The following is a 16,335-nucleotide window of genomic DNA, read 5'->3' as shown; positions in this document are numbered from 1 at the left end:
TCAGTCATCTTGGGGTGTCACTTTTTTCTTCTGAAATTCTCTCACATCTGGAGACCTCTATCAGAGCACTAGGAGGAGGCATTTTGATTTTTAATTGTATGTGTCTAAGCAGAGAGGTAAGGAGGGGGATGAAATGGCAGAAGCTATTGTATGGTCAGAGGAGCACATTTTTAGGCCTGAAAACTTGATTCTCTCAGTTCACCCAGGTGGAACTGGCCACAGGGCTGGCTCCATGCCTGAACTGCCAGGAGTTTGACAAATGGACCAGCATGCCAAATTAATAATTTCCTCCATGACATTTATATGACTTGAGCATTGGAACAATGAGCATTCACAGAACACTTCCTCCTGGGAGAAATGAGACTAAACCACAGATAAGAAGGGTGTGTAGGTAGCACAGAATTGCACATAGAGAGGTTCTTTATCAAGGCTGTGTGTACTGGGGCACTGGAAAATGTGTGTCCCTTCCTGATTTACAGATATTAATTTTTTAAAAATTGGAGTACAATTGCTTTATTTTTTTATTTTTATTATTTATTTTTTTGTTTCTTTCAAAAAATATTTATAAACTTAGGGTGGAAGATTCAAAGAATCAGTCTCTTTCCCACCCAAAGCACAAATATCCCATGAGTCAAACCAAGGTAAGTCCATCAACCCATAAATGAAACGCCACCCTCAGGAGCTTCTGCCTTGAGGGGCAGGGGAGCTGATCTCTGGCTCCGGGCTCTAGTCCCCCTTGGTGATCAGGTCCTCGATGTAGGCATCCAGCTCGTCGTCTGTGTTAATGTCTCTGTCCTTTTGCAGGAGTGCCACGATGTTGGTCCTCAGCTTCCGCAGCTTCTCTGTCTCACGCAGCTTTCTCTCGGAGGTGCGCAGGCTCTCCTCAAAAGCCTTGGCCCGCAAGTCGGCGCGGCTCTGGTAGGAATGGCACAGGTTCTGCAGCCCAGCTTCATGCTGCCTGAAGTACTCTTTCAGAGGAAACGATATCAGCTCATCTGAATTCATAGCACTCAGCTCCTTCTTAGAGATGGGGAAACTTGGAGGCAGGAAGTACAGTAAACAATTCCGAAGAATCTGGACGAGGAGGTCAATGGTCTCGTGGTTGGTGCTGGGGGCGATGGTGTCAGGTTCGATGGGGATGCGGTCCGAGGTGGAGGGCTCTGCCGTGGCTACAGCTTGCTGGGCTACCGAATCCCCTGCCGGGGCCACCGCCACCACCACCTCTTCCCTGCCCTCCTGACGTGTGTCCTGGCTCTGATACTCTGGGGACGGGGGCTTCATCAACTGCACGTCCTCGCTGCCTCTCTCCATCCAGCGGTCTCTTGGTGTTGTGTCCGTGGGCACATAATCAAATTTCACCTTCCACCGCACTGCATTCTTGCCCACCTCCACAGCTGTGACACAGCCTGTGTACCACTCCCTATTCACACGCACCTCCATGTGCAGCCCTTTATCTTTCTGAGCGCTCTTGATGTCAGCCGAGTCCTCTTCCCCAGAGCTGTCTGAGAGCTCATTCAAGGCCTTCTTTTCCTCCTTCACAGCAAACTTGCCCCTCTTGGACCTCTCCTTCCTCTTCTCAGCCTCTTCCTCTGTTTCTTCCTCATCAGAGACCCCGAGGCTCCGCTTCCGACCAGGAGTGGCCTGCGGGGAGAGTTTAGCGGGCAGCTCTGGCTTCTTGACCACTGGAGTCTTCAGGGCTCGGGGGGAAGGGACCTCCCGAGGGCTCCTGGAGTTGGGCTGGGGAGATGGTAATGGTGGCTGCACTGGTGGGCTGGGCCGGGACGCAGGCCTGACCAGAGTGTTGGCAGGCTTCCGGGGTGCCTTGTGAGGCTGGAGTAGCCAGGAAGAGCTGGCCTCCTCCCGGGTGGCTGGGGCAGCAGGCTTTGGGGTGCTACTGATGACAGGAGCCTTTCTGGGCTGGCTGGCTGGCCTGGGAGCTTGAAGGGAAGGGGGTCTGCTCGGGGCATTCTTGATCACAGTAGGTAAAGGAGGCGACCAAGGACGCTGAGGTCTACGTGCAGGTTCCTCAGAGGAAGGTCTAGTGGTCACTTTCAAGGGCAGTTTCTTCAGGTCAGCCTGGGAGCGAATGGGTGTGGTTTTCTGCAGGGCCTCCTGCTTCTCCTGCTGCTGGCGGAGTTTCTGCGTCAGCTGCTTCTGCCGCTCCTCCTGCGTCTTCGGGTCCTTTCTCAGAGCCACCAGGGGGAGCTTCTGCTTCTGCTCAGAGGCCTCGCACCAGTCCTGCTCAGGATCAGGGTTCATGGAGCAAACCCAAGTGTCAGGGTAATCCCTCTCCACAGGAATTCAGCTGAAAGGGGAGTGTCCGACACTTCAGACACAGATCACAGTGGATGGTGGTTGGGATCTCCATGGATCGCCGCCGCTTGTAGTGCAGCTCCCTGGATGGGGGCTGGTTCCAGTTGGCAGAGAGGTAGCCAAACTCATCCCAGAACTTGATGATTCCCCGCTGGGCAATGGCGATGTCCTTCCAGTACTGCGCCAGGTGCTCCCCCATGGCCCGCAGCAGGTGCCGGTACTCCTTGGCGTCCGCAGAGTCCTGCTTGTTGTGTGTGGGCTTCAGGACCAGGTAGGGCACATCGAGGACCCCAACAACCCCACCACACGCCATCTTGATCAGGCGGCTACAGTTGTAGATGAACATTCTATCCAGGTCCCGGTGTTCGATGTTGACCCTGAAAACAAAGTTCAGTTCCTTAGGTTCTTTAAGTGCTCGCTGCTTAGCCTCCTTGATCCACTTTTTGACGTTGGCTTCCCTGCGCAGAGTAATGGCTGTGTTCTGGACCTGTCGCAACATCACCCTGGAGTCCCGTGTGAGATCTCCGCCCAGGCGCACTTCCAACGTCCGAGCTTTGCTTTCTGCCTCCCGTGCCTTCTCTTCAGCAATCCTCGCCACGTGCTCAGCCTTCTTCACCTCCTGCTCCGTGCGGGTCTTGAACCGGCTTGATGTGTACTTGTACATCCTGGGTTTGTACGGGCAGCAGGAGAGCCTCTTGGTCTGCACCTTGTGCCCATGGATGAAGATCCGCATCCGGGGATCAATGTAGAGCAAGGCAGCGTAGGCACGGAAGGAGAGGCGCTCTGGCTTGGTGCCCTCCGGGGAAATCTCTGCCATCTGGATATCCCTTGGATTTGAGATTATGTCCAGCTCTGGCTCTCCGTTATCCATAAGTTTGAGGCTGAAGATGATTACCAGCGTTCCGCTGTCCCCAGGAATCTTCATGAACTGATTCATCACCTCCTCTTCATTGCGGAAGGGAGAATATTTGTAGATGAGTTCTGTCTCGATGGCAAACTTCTCCACGTTATCTGTGACAGGTTCCCGGTTTCGAGCGTTCCAAGTGGGCAATGGGACTATCACCTCATCAATGCCCTCCTCCTCATGAAAGGTGCGTGACAGGAAGAGGCAGGTCATGGTGTCTTCCTTCTTGGTGAAGAGGATAAAATCCTTCCTGATGCGCATCGAGCCTGACTTTAACCCATTCCCGTACTGCCCAATCTGGGTGGACTCAGGCGTTCGCTTGGCCGACTTCCCAAACTGGATCACGCTGGCAGCATCACTTGGATCCATTCCCACTCCATCATCCAAAAAACAAAGCATAAATCCTCCTCGAAGGTCCTCTCGCCTTTCTGCATAAATGTCAATTCTCGTGGCATCAGCATCTCTTGCATTATCAACTAGTTTAGCAAGAGCACCAAGCAAGAATTCATGAGTGGTTGAATTTGTATGTAGATATTCGAAGGTTAGCTGAGCTCGATTCAGACTGCTGTAATTCGTGAGAGCCATGAGTGCGGTGATGTCTCCAGTTCTTTAACCACAATCCGGAAGTCTAGCAACTTCAGTCGTAAAACTGGACAGCCACACAGGTCTTCGCCATCAATGATCCCAGGATCCTTAAATAAGCCCCAAACTGGCGACCACTATGTTGCTCCAGTGCATATGGCGTTAGTTCCGGCTCCACCACCTACCAACTGAAAGATTTCCTAAGCGCTGAAGACTGATTTCCGTTTTCAAAGCCCAGATCAAACCGAGCTTGCTGTGCGCCCCAATCTCCTCACGGTAGTGAGTCAAATTACCTCACAGTGGCCCACTAAGTCGCCACAGAACTGACCCACCCAATCAACTCAGGCGGGCCGCGCCCCGCCCCCTTGCCCTCAGACAGCGGGCCCCGCCCCCTTGCCCTCAGACAGCGGGCCCCGCCCCCTTTCCCTCAGACAGCAGGCCCCGCCCCCTTGCCCTCAGACAGCGGCCTCAGCCTCTCGGGCCCTCACCGGGCCTCGGTCCGCGTGGTCTCCTCCTCACGCAGACAAGTTAGTCCCAGTTTTCAAGGCCCGGATCGAGGGCAGTGGCGAGTGCACCACCCGACTGGGCGTTGTCCGGCGCTCACAGCTGCCTTTGTCCGTCCGCACGGAATTGGAACCCAACAACCGCAGGGCGTTCTGGGAACCATGCGCTGCCGCCACTTCTGCGTCTGCCGCCGCCGCCGCCGCCGCGAGACCAGCCGCCCTCGCGCCGCGCTAGATGAGATGGTGACAGGACTCACACTACAAAATTCGGCGTCTAGGGCTGCTCCGCCGAGGCCGCCACCGCCACCTCTTTGTCTCCACCAGTGCACACAACCTGGCCAGCCTCGCGCACTCCCCGACGCCCCAAGTCCCCGAGGCCTCCGCCTAATTGGAGTATAATTGCTTTAAAATGTTGTATTAGTTTCTGGTGTACAACAAACTGAATCAGCTTTATGTATACATGTGTCTCCGCCCTCTTGAGCCCCCCTCCCCACCCTCCCTCCCCCCACCACCACTCCAGGTCATCACAGGGCACCGAGCTGATCTTGTGCTATTCAGCCTTCCCACTGGCTGTCGGTTCTACACATTCTAGTATATATATGTCAGTGCTACTCTCCCAGTTTGTCCCACCCTTCCCTTCCCCCACATTGTGTCCACAAGTCCATTCTCTGCATCTGGGTCATGACTCTTCCCCTGCAAATACCAGTCTGAAGGGCCGTCATCATAAAATCCACAAACAATAAATGCTGGAGAGAGTGTGGAGAAATGGGACTCCTCTTGCACTGTTGGTGGGAATGTAAACTGATACAGCCACTATGGAGAACAGTATGGAGGTTCCTTAAAAAGCTAAAAGTAGAGCTACTATATCACTCAGCAATGCCACTACTGGGCATATACTCTGAGAAAACCGTAATGCAAAAAGACACATGTACCCCAATGTTCACTGCAGCACTATTTACGCTAACCAGGACATGGAAGCAGCCTAAATGTCCACTGATAGATGAATAAAGAAGATGTGGTACATCTATACAATGGAATACTACTCAGCCATAAAAGGAACAAAACTGGGTCATTTGTAGTTAAGTGGATGGACCTAAGGTCTGTCATACAGAGTGTAGTAAGTCAGAGAAAAACAAATATCATATATTAACACATATATATGGCATCTAAGGACATTTGTGTTCATTCGTTCATTTACTTGTTCATTTTATGTCTCTTGAGCCTGCCCTGTGTTAGGCACTGGGAATACCAGAACGAATATATTTCCATCTCTGTTCTTAAGGTTTCAGTTCAGTGGAGAAGATTGATAAAGAGGAAGATAGCACATGGTGATTTGGACAATTTCCTTCAATTGCTGCGCAGGTTCCTGGCTGTATCAGTTATCTGGTGATGGGTAACAAACCTTCCCGAACTTTGTGATGTCAAGTAGTCACAAACGCCTACTGCTCCTGAGCCTGTGCTTCAGGCTGCTTAGATCTGTTTCAGCAGCCTTCCTCATCTAGCCTGCAAGCAGCTCCAGGTCACTAGATGGCTCTGCTTCGGGAGCTTGGCTGGTGTTCCACGGTTTTCCTGGAGGATGGTCTCCCATCCTCCAGCAGGCTGGCCTGGGCTTGCTCACACTGCAGGGAGAGCAATGCCGTAGAAGGGCTCTTGGGGGTCTGGACTCGGGACTGGTGGCCCATTGCTCCCACCACATTCCATTGGCCCAAGCATCACAAGGCTGGTTCAGGTAAAAAGCGCAATGAAACAGACCCCCTTTCCTTTGATGGATAGAGCCGTAAAGTGGTGCCGGAAAGTGCCCAGATCCAGGGAGGAGTGAAGAACAGTGGTGGCTATTTTTGCCATCAGCTGCGATGACTCATGCAGACGTGTGTGGTTGAAATTTGCTGGCTATGTAGGGAACCTGGGGCAGGAAGAAAAGTTAGATAATTGAAAAAAAAATCCAGGTTATACAACACCTCATTAAATGGAGGTTAATTTGCTGAAAGTGGTATCATGTTTCTCCTGCAGTGAAGGTTTCTCTCTAAATCCCTGGGACTGAGGTCAGCTCGATGCTCTGTGATGACCTAGAGGGGTGGGATGGGGGAGGTGGGAAGGAGGTCCAAGAGGGAGGGGATATATGTATACAGACAGCTAATTGACATTGTTGTACAGCAGAAACCAACACAATATTGTAAAACAGTTATCCTCAAATTAAAAAAACTCCCCGGGACCAATCAGAGAAGGGCGGTGAGAAACATTCAGCCAGGTTTCACCCACGCAAGTCAGCATGATGGTCTTTACAGGACGCCTGTGATGAGGGCAGGAGCCTCCAGGACACAGGCGCTCATTGAAGCCTGGGGACTTAGTCCATGCAGGCTGGTGGGGAGATGAAAAAAAATTTTTTTTTAAGTAGTCAACAAGTTAGGACAGCAGAGCAAGAGAGGACCCAGAGATTCAAACTCAGGATTGGAAGATAGATAACAAGGTAAGATGACATTTGAATAGATAGAAGCTTGGATTCTTGTAAATACCAAGCGACCACTGTACTATTTATACTCTGTGGCTTGTGCCATTTTGCTGTGCTGGGGACACCTGCTAAGGTTCCAGTGGGATCCTAGATAATAACTTGATATCTCAGGACTTGTAAAAAGCATGCATGCTTAGTCGTGTCCGACTCTTTGCCACCCAAGGACTGTAGCCCGCCAGGCTCCTCTAGGCAAGAATACTAGAGTGGATAGCCATTTCCTTCTCCAAGGGATCTTCCCGGCCCAGGGATTGAACCTGGGTTTCCTGAAGTGCAGGCAGATTCTTCACCACCTGAGCTTCCAGGGGAGCCCCATTTTAAAAGGCACATTAAGTTCTCAATAGAATGCCTGACCCATAGTAGGGTCTCAACAAATGATTGCCATTATACTATTATTACTGTTTTTAGTGTAGCTACAGTTTTGCAGATTGGAGGTCTGGGGGTCTTATCCCTCTCTGTACCGAGATGCTCCATCCCTATGAGTTCTACTGTCAGGTGAGTGGGAACCCAGCTTGAGGAAACAGCTGGGAGGGGGTGGAATGGAGGGGGCGCAGTGAGAGCACAATCTGTATCCTTTCTAAAAACGGCTCTCATGGGAGAAAATTACTAATCACTGCCATTCTTCTGCATCTGGTGTTAATTCTTCCAGGTAAAGGGTACTATAAATGGAGTGTTAAGTTCTTAATTTAGAGTGTTTGTGGGGGGGTGTTGCAGTTATTCATTTTATTAGTCACTGTTCAAGGCTTTGGAAAGAGCAGAAGTTTTGATGTTGAAGGAAATATCTCACTTGCATCATGGAGCTTTTCTTTTGAATGCCCTTGTGCTGGATTTAGAAACAGGTGGGCCATCGCGGGTGTTATAGGTGTTTGGTGTGCTCTCATAGGGGAGAGGATTGAAAGTCAGTAACAAGGATGAACTTCACATCATACGGGCTATTGTAGTAGCCTTCTGATAGGCCTCCTGTTCCCACTTTATTCTTTTCCAACCCTTTTTCTATATGGAAGCCAAGGTGGTTTTCTTAAAATCAGATGTTGAAGGACCTACTGTATAGCACAGGGAACTCTGCTTGATGTTCAGTGGCAGCATGGATGGCGGGGGGGTTTGGGGGAGCATGGACACATGTATGTGTGTGGCTGAGTCCCTTTGCTATTCACCTGAAACTGTCACAACATTGTTAATTGGCTGTATGCCAATGTGGGCTTCCCAGGTGGCACAGTGATGAAGAATCCACCTGCCAATGAGGAGACTCGAGTTCAATCGCTGGTCAGGAAGATCCCCTGGAGAAGGGAATGGCAACCCACTCCAGTATTCTTGCCTGGAGAGTTGCATGGACAGAGGAGCCTGGTGGGCTACAGTCCATGGGGTTGCAAAGAGTCAGACACGATTGAGCAGCCAACAACCTGAACCTGATGTGTGTGTGGCTGGTTCACTTTGCTGTACTGTAGAAGCTAACACAGCATTGTAAAACAACTATAATCCAACAAAAAAGTTTTTTAGAAAGAACTTACTGCTTTTAAAATGGTGATTAGGGAAAACCTCTGTAAGAAGATGACTGAAGCTGAGACCCAAAGGATAAGAAACAGCCAGTTATTAGATGGGGCACTACTGGTGCAGAAGCAAGGTAGAAGGAGACCAATATGACTGGAGCTTAGTCAACAAAGAGGAGACAAGGGGTGATTTGAAGATGTGAGTTCAAGACTGTGGTCTGAAATCCTAAGCAAGGAGTGGAATTGTACCCAGTGTAATGGAAATCTGCTTTTGATGATCACCTCTTATTTGATTACCTTCCCATTTAGATCCCCACAGAGCATTGAGTAGAGTTCCCTGTGCTATACATCAGGTTCTCATTAGCTGTCTATTTTACATATAGTGTCAATAGTGTATGTATCTCAATCCCAATCTCCCAGTTTCATCCCACCCCACTTTCCCTCTGGGTACCCATAAAAAGCAGAACCTTCTTAAGACAGCAAAACTTTTGTTGATGTATGGCAGAAACCAACACCATATCATAAAGCAATTATTCTCCAATGAAAAACAATTTTGTTAAAAAAGAAAATCATTGCAAAAGCCTTGCCCTTTTCTATTAGTGACTAATTAAATGGCTAGTGATTAGTGATTAATGACTAGTGACTAATAACATGAACAGTCCCACCCCCCCAACACTTTACATTTCACCAGCCAGTAGTTTCTTTCTCATCAATAGACAGTAGTGATGCTAATAAATAATTTTTTTGTTTGTTAAATTGCATAGTGCCTCTCTATACCACTGGCTTCTGGCCAGAACTTCTTATTGTGAGCCATGAACTTCCTACCAGACCCACCAGTCATAAGGCTGAGTAAGACCAGGAAAAATCACCACAAAGTGAGAGTGAGATCAGGTTTGAGCAGGTCTGGGGGGGGGGTGGGCAGAAATGTGTTACATAAAGTGTGTGTGACCCACCCCTGATGCTGTAAAGTGGGACCCTGGTCCATGTGGATGCTATGCAGGATTTTATGTCAGTGAATCAATTACTCTGTAAGCTCTCAGATGCTGTCCTACATCTTATGGGTGAGAAGGACACAGATCCAGAGAGATGGGATTCCATCATAAGCGTCAGCACTGTTCTTGGCAAAAAGTAGGCACTTGGTAAATCTTAGCTACATGAATACTTTCTCCATCACAGGTAACTATCACAGGTAACGCCTCTGCCCTGGAGTTGGTACAATGGATTGAATCTTTCTGTCCTCCCTGTCGGATGCCTGTTAATAAATTTTTCTGTTGAGATTTTCAAGCAGATAGCATAATGGTGGAGCTGATGGTTTAAATTGCCCACTGTATTGCCAGCATAAGAAGCAGAGTGTTCCTGCATGGAAGAAGCCCATGGTGTGAATCTGATTTCTTTTGTCTGGTCCAGAGTGCTGTTGGTGGACTGCAGCCTAGATGTGGTTGATCAAACATGGAATGATATAAAGATAAAATCTTGTAAAGGGGATTTATGGTTGTTAAATTAATTGAAATACTTCAGGATCCACAAATTCTCATTCAGAGTCCCAACTATTTGGGAAATATATGAAGATTAATGAAAAAAATTCTGGAATATTTTCTTTGCTTGACTTTGAACATGGTTGAGAAGAGTCCGTGACTTGAGGGGCTGACCCAGAGTCTCTATTTCTGTACCTGTTGGACAGACTTGTAGCTTTGTTTTTGGTTCCATGGAGTGAAGACTACTGATCATATCTAAGAATATATAAAGCTAAACCAATGCTTTGTTAGTTCTGCATTTGAGAGTTGTGAGAAATAAAGAAATAATTTGTCTGCTGCTATTTTAACAGCACCTTGTTCTCCATTCTCTTCCTTTTCTTGACCTCAGGCTAATTTTTGTGTGTGTGTCAGAATCAGCGCTCAGGTTGGACTGTTGTTGTTTTAACCCAACCCATAGAACCAGGGGATGTGCAGATTGGAAGAGAGGATCCAGGCCAATACTTCTAATTTTTCAGCTAGGGAAATTGAGGCTCAGAGCGGTCATATGGGGACCCAAACCTTACGAGTGAAGTTAGCAACGGAATTGGGATTCCAAATAGGATTCTGGTCTCATCTTGTCATGTACCTCTTGTTGCATCAATGAAATGGACCTACTAGCTACTGTTCCTACTACCCTGGAAAAAGAGAAGCAAAGACTAGCAGAGACTACAGGAAAGGAAGAGGTGAGGAGGAACTTCTCCCTGGCATGTCGTGTCCTTGCTCTTTTCATCCTTGCACACAACTTTGTGGTTGATATGTTGAAGCTTCATTTTTGATGCACAAGCCATTGGGCCACCTCAAAGTGATGGTCTGCTATTGCTGTTTAGTCGCTAAGTTGACTCTCTGCGACCCCACGGACTGTAGCTCATCAGGCTCCTCTGTCCATGGGATTCTCCAGGTGAGAAAACTGGAGTGGGTTGCCATTTCCTTCTTCAGGGGATCTTCCCAACCCAGGTATCGAACCCACGTCTCCTGCATTGCAGTTGGATTCTTTACCACTGAGCTATCAGGATCTGTTGGCATGTCCTAATTAAGATCTTTGATGAGAACCAAGCTAACAGTCTTAATAACTGTAGCTAATATGTTTGGAATACTGGTGATGAGCTAGCTATCTGTAAACTGTACCTTTGAATTCTTCATGACAGCCATTGGAGATGAGCACTGTGATAATTCCGTGGACAGGTAAGAAACCAAGGAGAGGTGGATAAATCAAGATCACTCAGAGGGTAAATACGGAAGCTGGAACGTGAGTTCTGCTCTGTTGTCCCTGGTTTCTACCAAGGGTTCAACATCATTACTTGCACCCAGTCAGGAGCTAAAGAAACCTGTAAGGGATGATGGGCACATCTCGGGTCCCCAGTGCCCTGTGTAACAGTAGCCACCTCAGTCTCAAATGTGAACAGAGCATACATCCCAGTACGCAGTATGGAGGTGAGGGGTACTTCATCTGCTCTGCCCTCTCCTGTTTTCTATTTTTGAAAATGAAAAAATATGTGCTTTTAAGAATAATTAAATGCAATGTGCAATAACTGATTCACTGAATGATTCAACAACAACAAAAGCAAAAAGAAAACTATGGTTTTAAGACATTATTAAGATAATCAGGGAGAGTTAAACATGGACTGTATATTAGCTAACACTGTATCTTTGGTAAAATCCTGAACAGGTCAATTGCTTTGTGATCATGTCCCTGACCTTGGGAGTTAGAAGAACTTAGGGGTAAAGGGTCATGATATCAAATTTGATCAAGTGCTATTAATTGGTAAACCTAGAGGAAGGGTATACGCGGGTTCATTGTATTATTATTTCAATTTTTCTGTATAATTGAATTTGCTATAATGAAAAATTGAAAAGATCCCACTCTTCAGTTATCTCAAAAGTAAAACATTTTTATTGTGTAAAATAAAAAATTTAGTGAAGAAAAAATGAAGAATATAAATATATAATCCTATCACCCGAAGTGCTGGTTTTCAAAAATGTAAACCGCTCTTCTTAGGTAGAAATAGATATTATGTTGTCATCCTGTACTATTCACATTCTGTATATGTGCATATGTGACTCAAAGAAAAGTTTCATAAAATTACAACTGTCTTTGCCATACTCACCAACTTTTATACTTCCATTTAGTTTCTTAAAAAAAAAAAAATGCTTATTTGGGACTTCCCTAGTGGCCCAATGGTTAGAAATCCACCTGCCAATGCAGAGGTCATGGGTTTGATCCTGGTCTGGAAAGAGTCCACATGCCACAGAACAACTAAGCCTGTGCACCGTAACTGCTGAGTCTGAGCTCTGGGACCCGTGGGCCGCAACCACTGAGGCATGTGGCAACTGCTGCAGCCTCTGCTCCGCAGCAAGAGAAGCCACCGCAACGAGAAGCCCGCACATTGCAGCTAGAGAGGGGCTGGCCCCCGCTCACCGCAACTAGAGAAAGCCCACACTCAGCGACGAAGGCCCACCACGGCCAAATAAATAAATAATTTAAAATCCTTATTTGGTTTACACACTCACCAGTCACCGGTTGTTTAAAACACATGACCTAGAATAAGTTGCCTAGAATAAAGTTAGTTGATAGGAGCCCTGGACCCAGGGTCACCCTCCATAATCTTCTACTCCCTGTTCTATTATCCGAGGTCTTCCTGGGCATCCCAGGATAGCGTAGGTCAGAAAAGCAGTCTGCTTTTCATAATGTTGGGGTTATTGTCTTGGCTTCATGATGTCCTGAGGCAGTGCATCTCCAGGGGGGCTTGGCTGCCCTCCGGTGTGTCCACCTTCACAAAATCTCACAGAAACAAGGTCTCCTCCAGATGGCAACCTGTTCCCTCCCCTTCCTGCCAACATCACCTGAACAATCCACATCTCCTCTGTGGGAGACAGCCAGGAGACAAGCCAGCACAATCCCCTCTTCAGTTCAGGGCTATTTGATGCCATGGATCTCGTTTGGTGATGTGCACAGGACTTGGATGGTCAGAACTTGAAAGCTGGACCGGGGTGTTTCTCATTTCTTAGTGCCGTGGTGCTGCTCAGAGCTATCAAACATCTTTGAAATATCCAGCATCAAAAGAAGTTGTAGAACATCAAGATTATGTAAATGTATGTGCGTGCTAAGTCACTTCAGTCATGTCCAACTCTGTGTGACCCTATGGACTAAAGCCCGCCAGGATCCTCTGTCCACTGGATTCTCCAGGTGAGCATACTGGAGCGGGTTGCCATTTCCTCCTCCAGGGGACCTTCGAAACCCAAGGATTGAACCTGTGTCTCCTGCATTGGTAGGCATGTTCTTTACCACTAGCGCCACCTGGGAAGCTAAAATTATATAAATGCTACATGGCAGATGGCAACCCACTCCAGTACTCTTGCCTGGAAAATCCCATGGACGGAGGAGCCTGGTAGGCTACAGTACATGGGGTCGCAAAGAGTCCGACAGGACTGAACGACTTCACTTTCTTTCATGTGACAAATACCGGGAAGATGACTAATCCCAGTGCTGAATATCTAACAGTAGCCCAAGCGTGGAGGAGGCTAGCTTCCTTCCTGTCCCTCTTTTTCTCTCTCCCTTTCTTCCTTCCTTCCTTCCTTTTTCTCTTTCTTTCTTTCCCTTCCTTCTTCCCCCTTTTCCTTCCTTCCTCCTCCCCTTCTTTCTTTCTTTCCTCCTTAAAATAGTTTTGCATCTTCTACTTCTTTCACTGTGAGAGTCGACCCACTGTATTATGATTACTTGCCTTTTCTTCTAACGTGTAGGTTTGGAGAGAGTAAGAACTGTATGAATTTTTCCCCCTGCTGTGTTCTTTTTTAAAAGATAAATGATAGTATTTTAAAATTATTTATTTATTTTTCGCTGTGCTGGTCTTTGTTGCTGCGCGAGGGCTTTTGTCTGATCGCAGAGAGTGGGGGCTACACTCGGGATGCGGTCCGTGGGCTTCTCTTGAGCACAGGCTCACGGGCTTCAGCAGCTGTGGCCCGTGGGCTCAGTACTTGTGGCTCCCGGACTCCAGAGCACAGGCTCAATAGTTGTGGTGGATGGCTTTGTGGCTCCGTGGCATGTAGGATCTTCCCGGGCCAGAGGCTGAACTCGTGTCCCCAGCATTGGCCCATCTGGATGGGAAAGCCATTAAAACCTGATCACCCAAATAAATGTGTTATGAACAGCTGTGATGACAGCTATGAAGGAAAACCATGTCCGATAGCCTTGAGAATCCCCGTCACTCTTCTGCCTCACAAAGAACCTGTGTTCAGGTGACATCATGACTTCTCAGATATGACTTGCTGGGAAACCAAAGCTCTCGGGGTGTCTCTGTTGGTGAATGTCAGAGGATGCCTGTCGGGGTAAGACAGAAGCTGTGGAGAGAGAGAGTTAGCTTCATTCTACTTATTAGGCTGAGCTCCTCCTTCTCATCTGGGGTAAGCCTGAACTGGGGTAATACTACCCATCTAGTACAGCTTCTTTTTTAAAATTTTGACTCTTTGTGACACAGATGTATAGAATAGTCTTTTGGACTCTGTGGGAGAGGGCGAGAGTGGGGTGATCTGAGAGAATAGCATTGAAACATGTATATTATCATATATGAAACAGATCACCAGCGCAGGTTTGATGCATGAGATGGGTGCTCAGGGCTGGTGCACTGGGATGACCCTGAGGGATGGGATGGGGAGGGAGGTGGGAGGGGGGTTCAGGATGGGGGACACATGTATACCTATGGCTGATTCATGTGAATGTATGGCAAAAACCACTACAATATTGTAAAGTAATTAGCCTCCTATTAAAATAAATAAATTTAAAAGAAAAATAAAATAAAATTTTGACTCTTTGTTCACCATGGATTTCTTTTTGCATCAACTTTTATTTCTATCTATTTATTTTTGGTCACACCCCGCAGCATGTGGGATCTTGGTTCCCAACCAGGGATTGACCTCTTGCCCCCTGCATCGGAAGTGCAAAATCTTAACCACTGAACTGCCAGGGAAGTCCTTAACAACTTCTGAGAGGAATAAATTAGACCATTCAAGGATGTGTAGGCAGGGGACAACTTAGACAAGTGCGTGCGTGCGTGCTAGGCCCCTCTATCCATGGGATTTTTCAGGCAAGAATACTGGAGTGGGTTGCCATTTCCTCCTCCAGGGGATCTTCCCGACCCAGGGATGGAACCTATGTCCCTCCTGTCTCCTGCATCGGGAGTTGCGTGCTTTACCACTAGCGCCGCCTGGGGAGCCCTCGACGACAGCAGTGGCATGGAATTTCTCAGCAGCGCCCCAGTGATCAGACTCCTCCTACAGTCAATGAACCAGGTGGAATAATCAGAGGCAGAGGGTGTGTTGGGCCCGGAGCCAAGGGAGGAAAAGCCATGGAGACGCTTCAGGCCGTGATATGGTGGGCTACGTGCCGCAAGAGCCTCCATAGGACTTTGCACCCAGTAGGAGGTGAGGACGGAGTCAGCCTGCGGAGAGCCGGGGAAGGCCGCGGCCCGTTCTTTACGGCTGTTATTCCCACAGGCGACCACGAGATGGCAGCAAAGGAGAGCGGGTCCCTGTGACGAGGCGGTCACGGTTCTCAGGGCTCCTACCCACTTACTTCCGGACACCTGGTGTCCCTGCATTAGGACACGGAGGACGCTCACTGCCTCCTGAGCTTCCCGGACCTGTGGGCAGTGCAGATCCTAATTGCTCATCCTCTTTGAAATGGCCTGCTGCTGCTCAGATGTGAAGGGACAGCACATTCCGTCGGACGCTTTCTGACCGCGGTCTGGCAGAGCTGTGAAAACACCCACAAAGAAGGGCATTGGATTGGATCTCGAGTCTTAAATGGTCCCCACTGGGGCATTGGGGGTGTGGATGAGGAGTCAGGGTGGGGTGTGACCAGATCAGATTTGTGATGTCTCAAGATATCATCACCTACTGATACAAGAGTAGAGTAGGAATATTTACACCGTCATCTCATTTCGAGACCAGTGTTATGTTTATGGCTGCTCATGTTTCAGGTCAAATATTTCCTCCTCTGAGATGTTCCCCTCCTTTGAAAGTAGCTCACCCCCTTTTTCTTTTTTTAGGTTTATTAATGACTGCAATGCAGGAGACCCAGGTTCGATTCCTGGGTCAGGAAGATCCCCTGGAAAAGGAAATGGCAACCCACTTCAGTATTCTTGCCTGAAGAATTCCATGGACAGGGGAGCCTGGTGGGCTACAGTCCATGGGGTTGCAAAGAGTCGGACACGACTGAAAGACTAACACACACACACAATGTTCTTTTTTAAAATTAATCTTTACTACAGTATAAAGGAATTAGCCTCCAACTAATAATAAATGGGAAAATAAATAAACAAAATTAATTTTTACTACAGTGTAGTTGCTTTACAGTGCTGTGTTAGTTTTTCCTGTACAACGAAGTGAGTCAGCTATGCATATGTGTGTGTGAGCTTGGACACAACTGAGCGACTCTTTGTGACCCCTTGGACTGTAGCCCACCAAGCTCCTCTGTCCATGGAATTTTCCAGGCAAGAATACTAGACTGGGTCACCATTTCCTCCTCCAGGGG

General features: G+C 48.0%; 1 protein-coding gene across 1 annotated transcript; it reads right to left on the bottom strand.

Moving 5' to 3' along the window:
- Positions 1–690: 690 nt before the first annotated feature.
- LOC122679618 (ATPase MORC2-like) lies at positions 691–4,049 on the bottom strand. Its single transcript, XM_043880466.1, is given in 2 exon segments — positions 691–2,295; positions 2,297–4,049. Coding segments are annotated over 2 exon segments (3,075 nt in total). The 5' UTR covers positions 3,803–4,049; the 3' UTR covers positions 691–726.
- Positions 4,050–16,335: the final 12,286 nt, after the last annotated feature.

The sequence above is a fragment of the Cervus elaphus genome, chromosome 21 (genome assembly GCF_910594005.1).
Source record: "Cervus elaphus chromosome 21, mCerEla1.1, whole genome shotgun sequence".
In the NCBI taxonomy this organism is placed as follows: Eukaryota; Metazoa; Chordata; class Mammalia; order Artiodactyla; family Cervidae; genus Cervus; species Cervus elaphus.
This window is presented reverse-complemented; position numbering and strand designations above follow the sequence as displayed.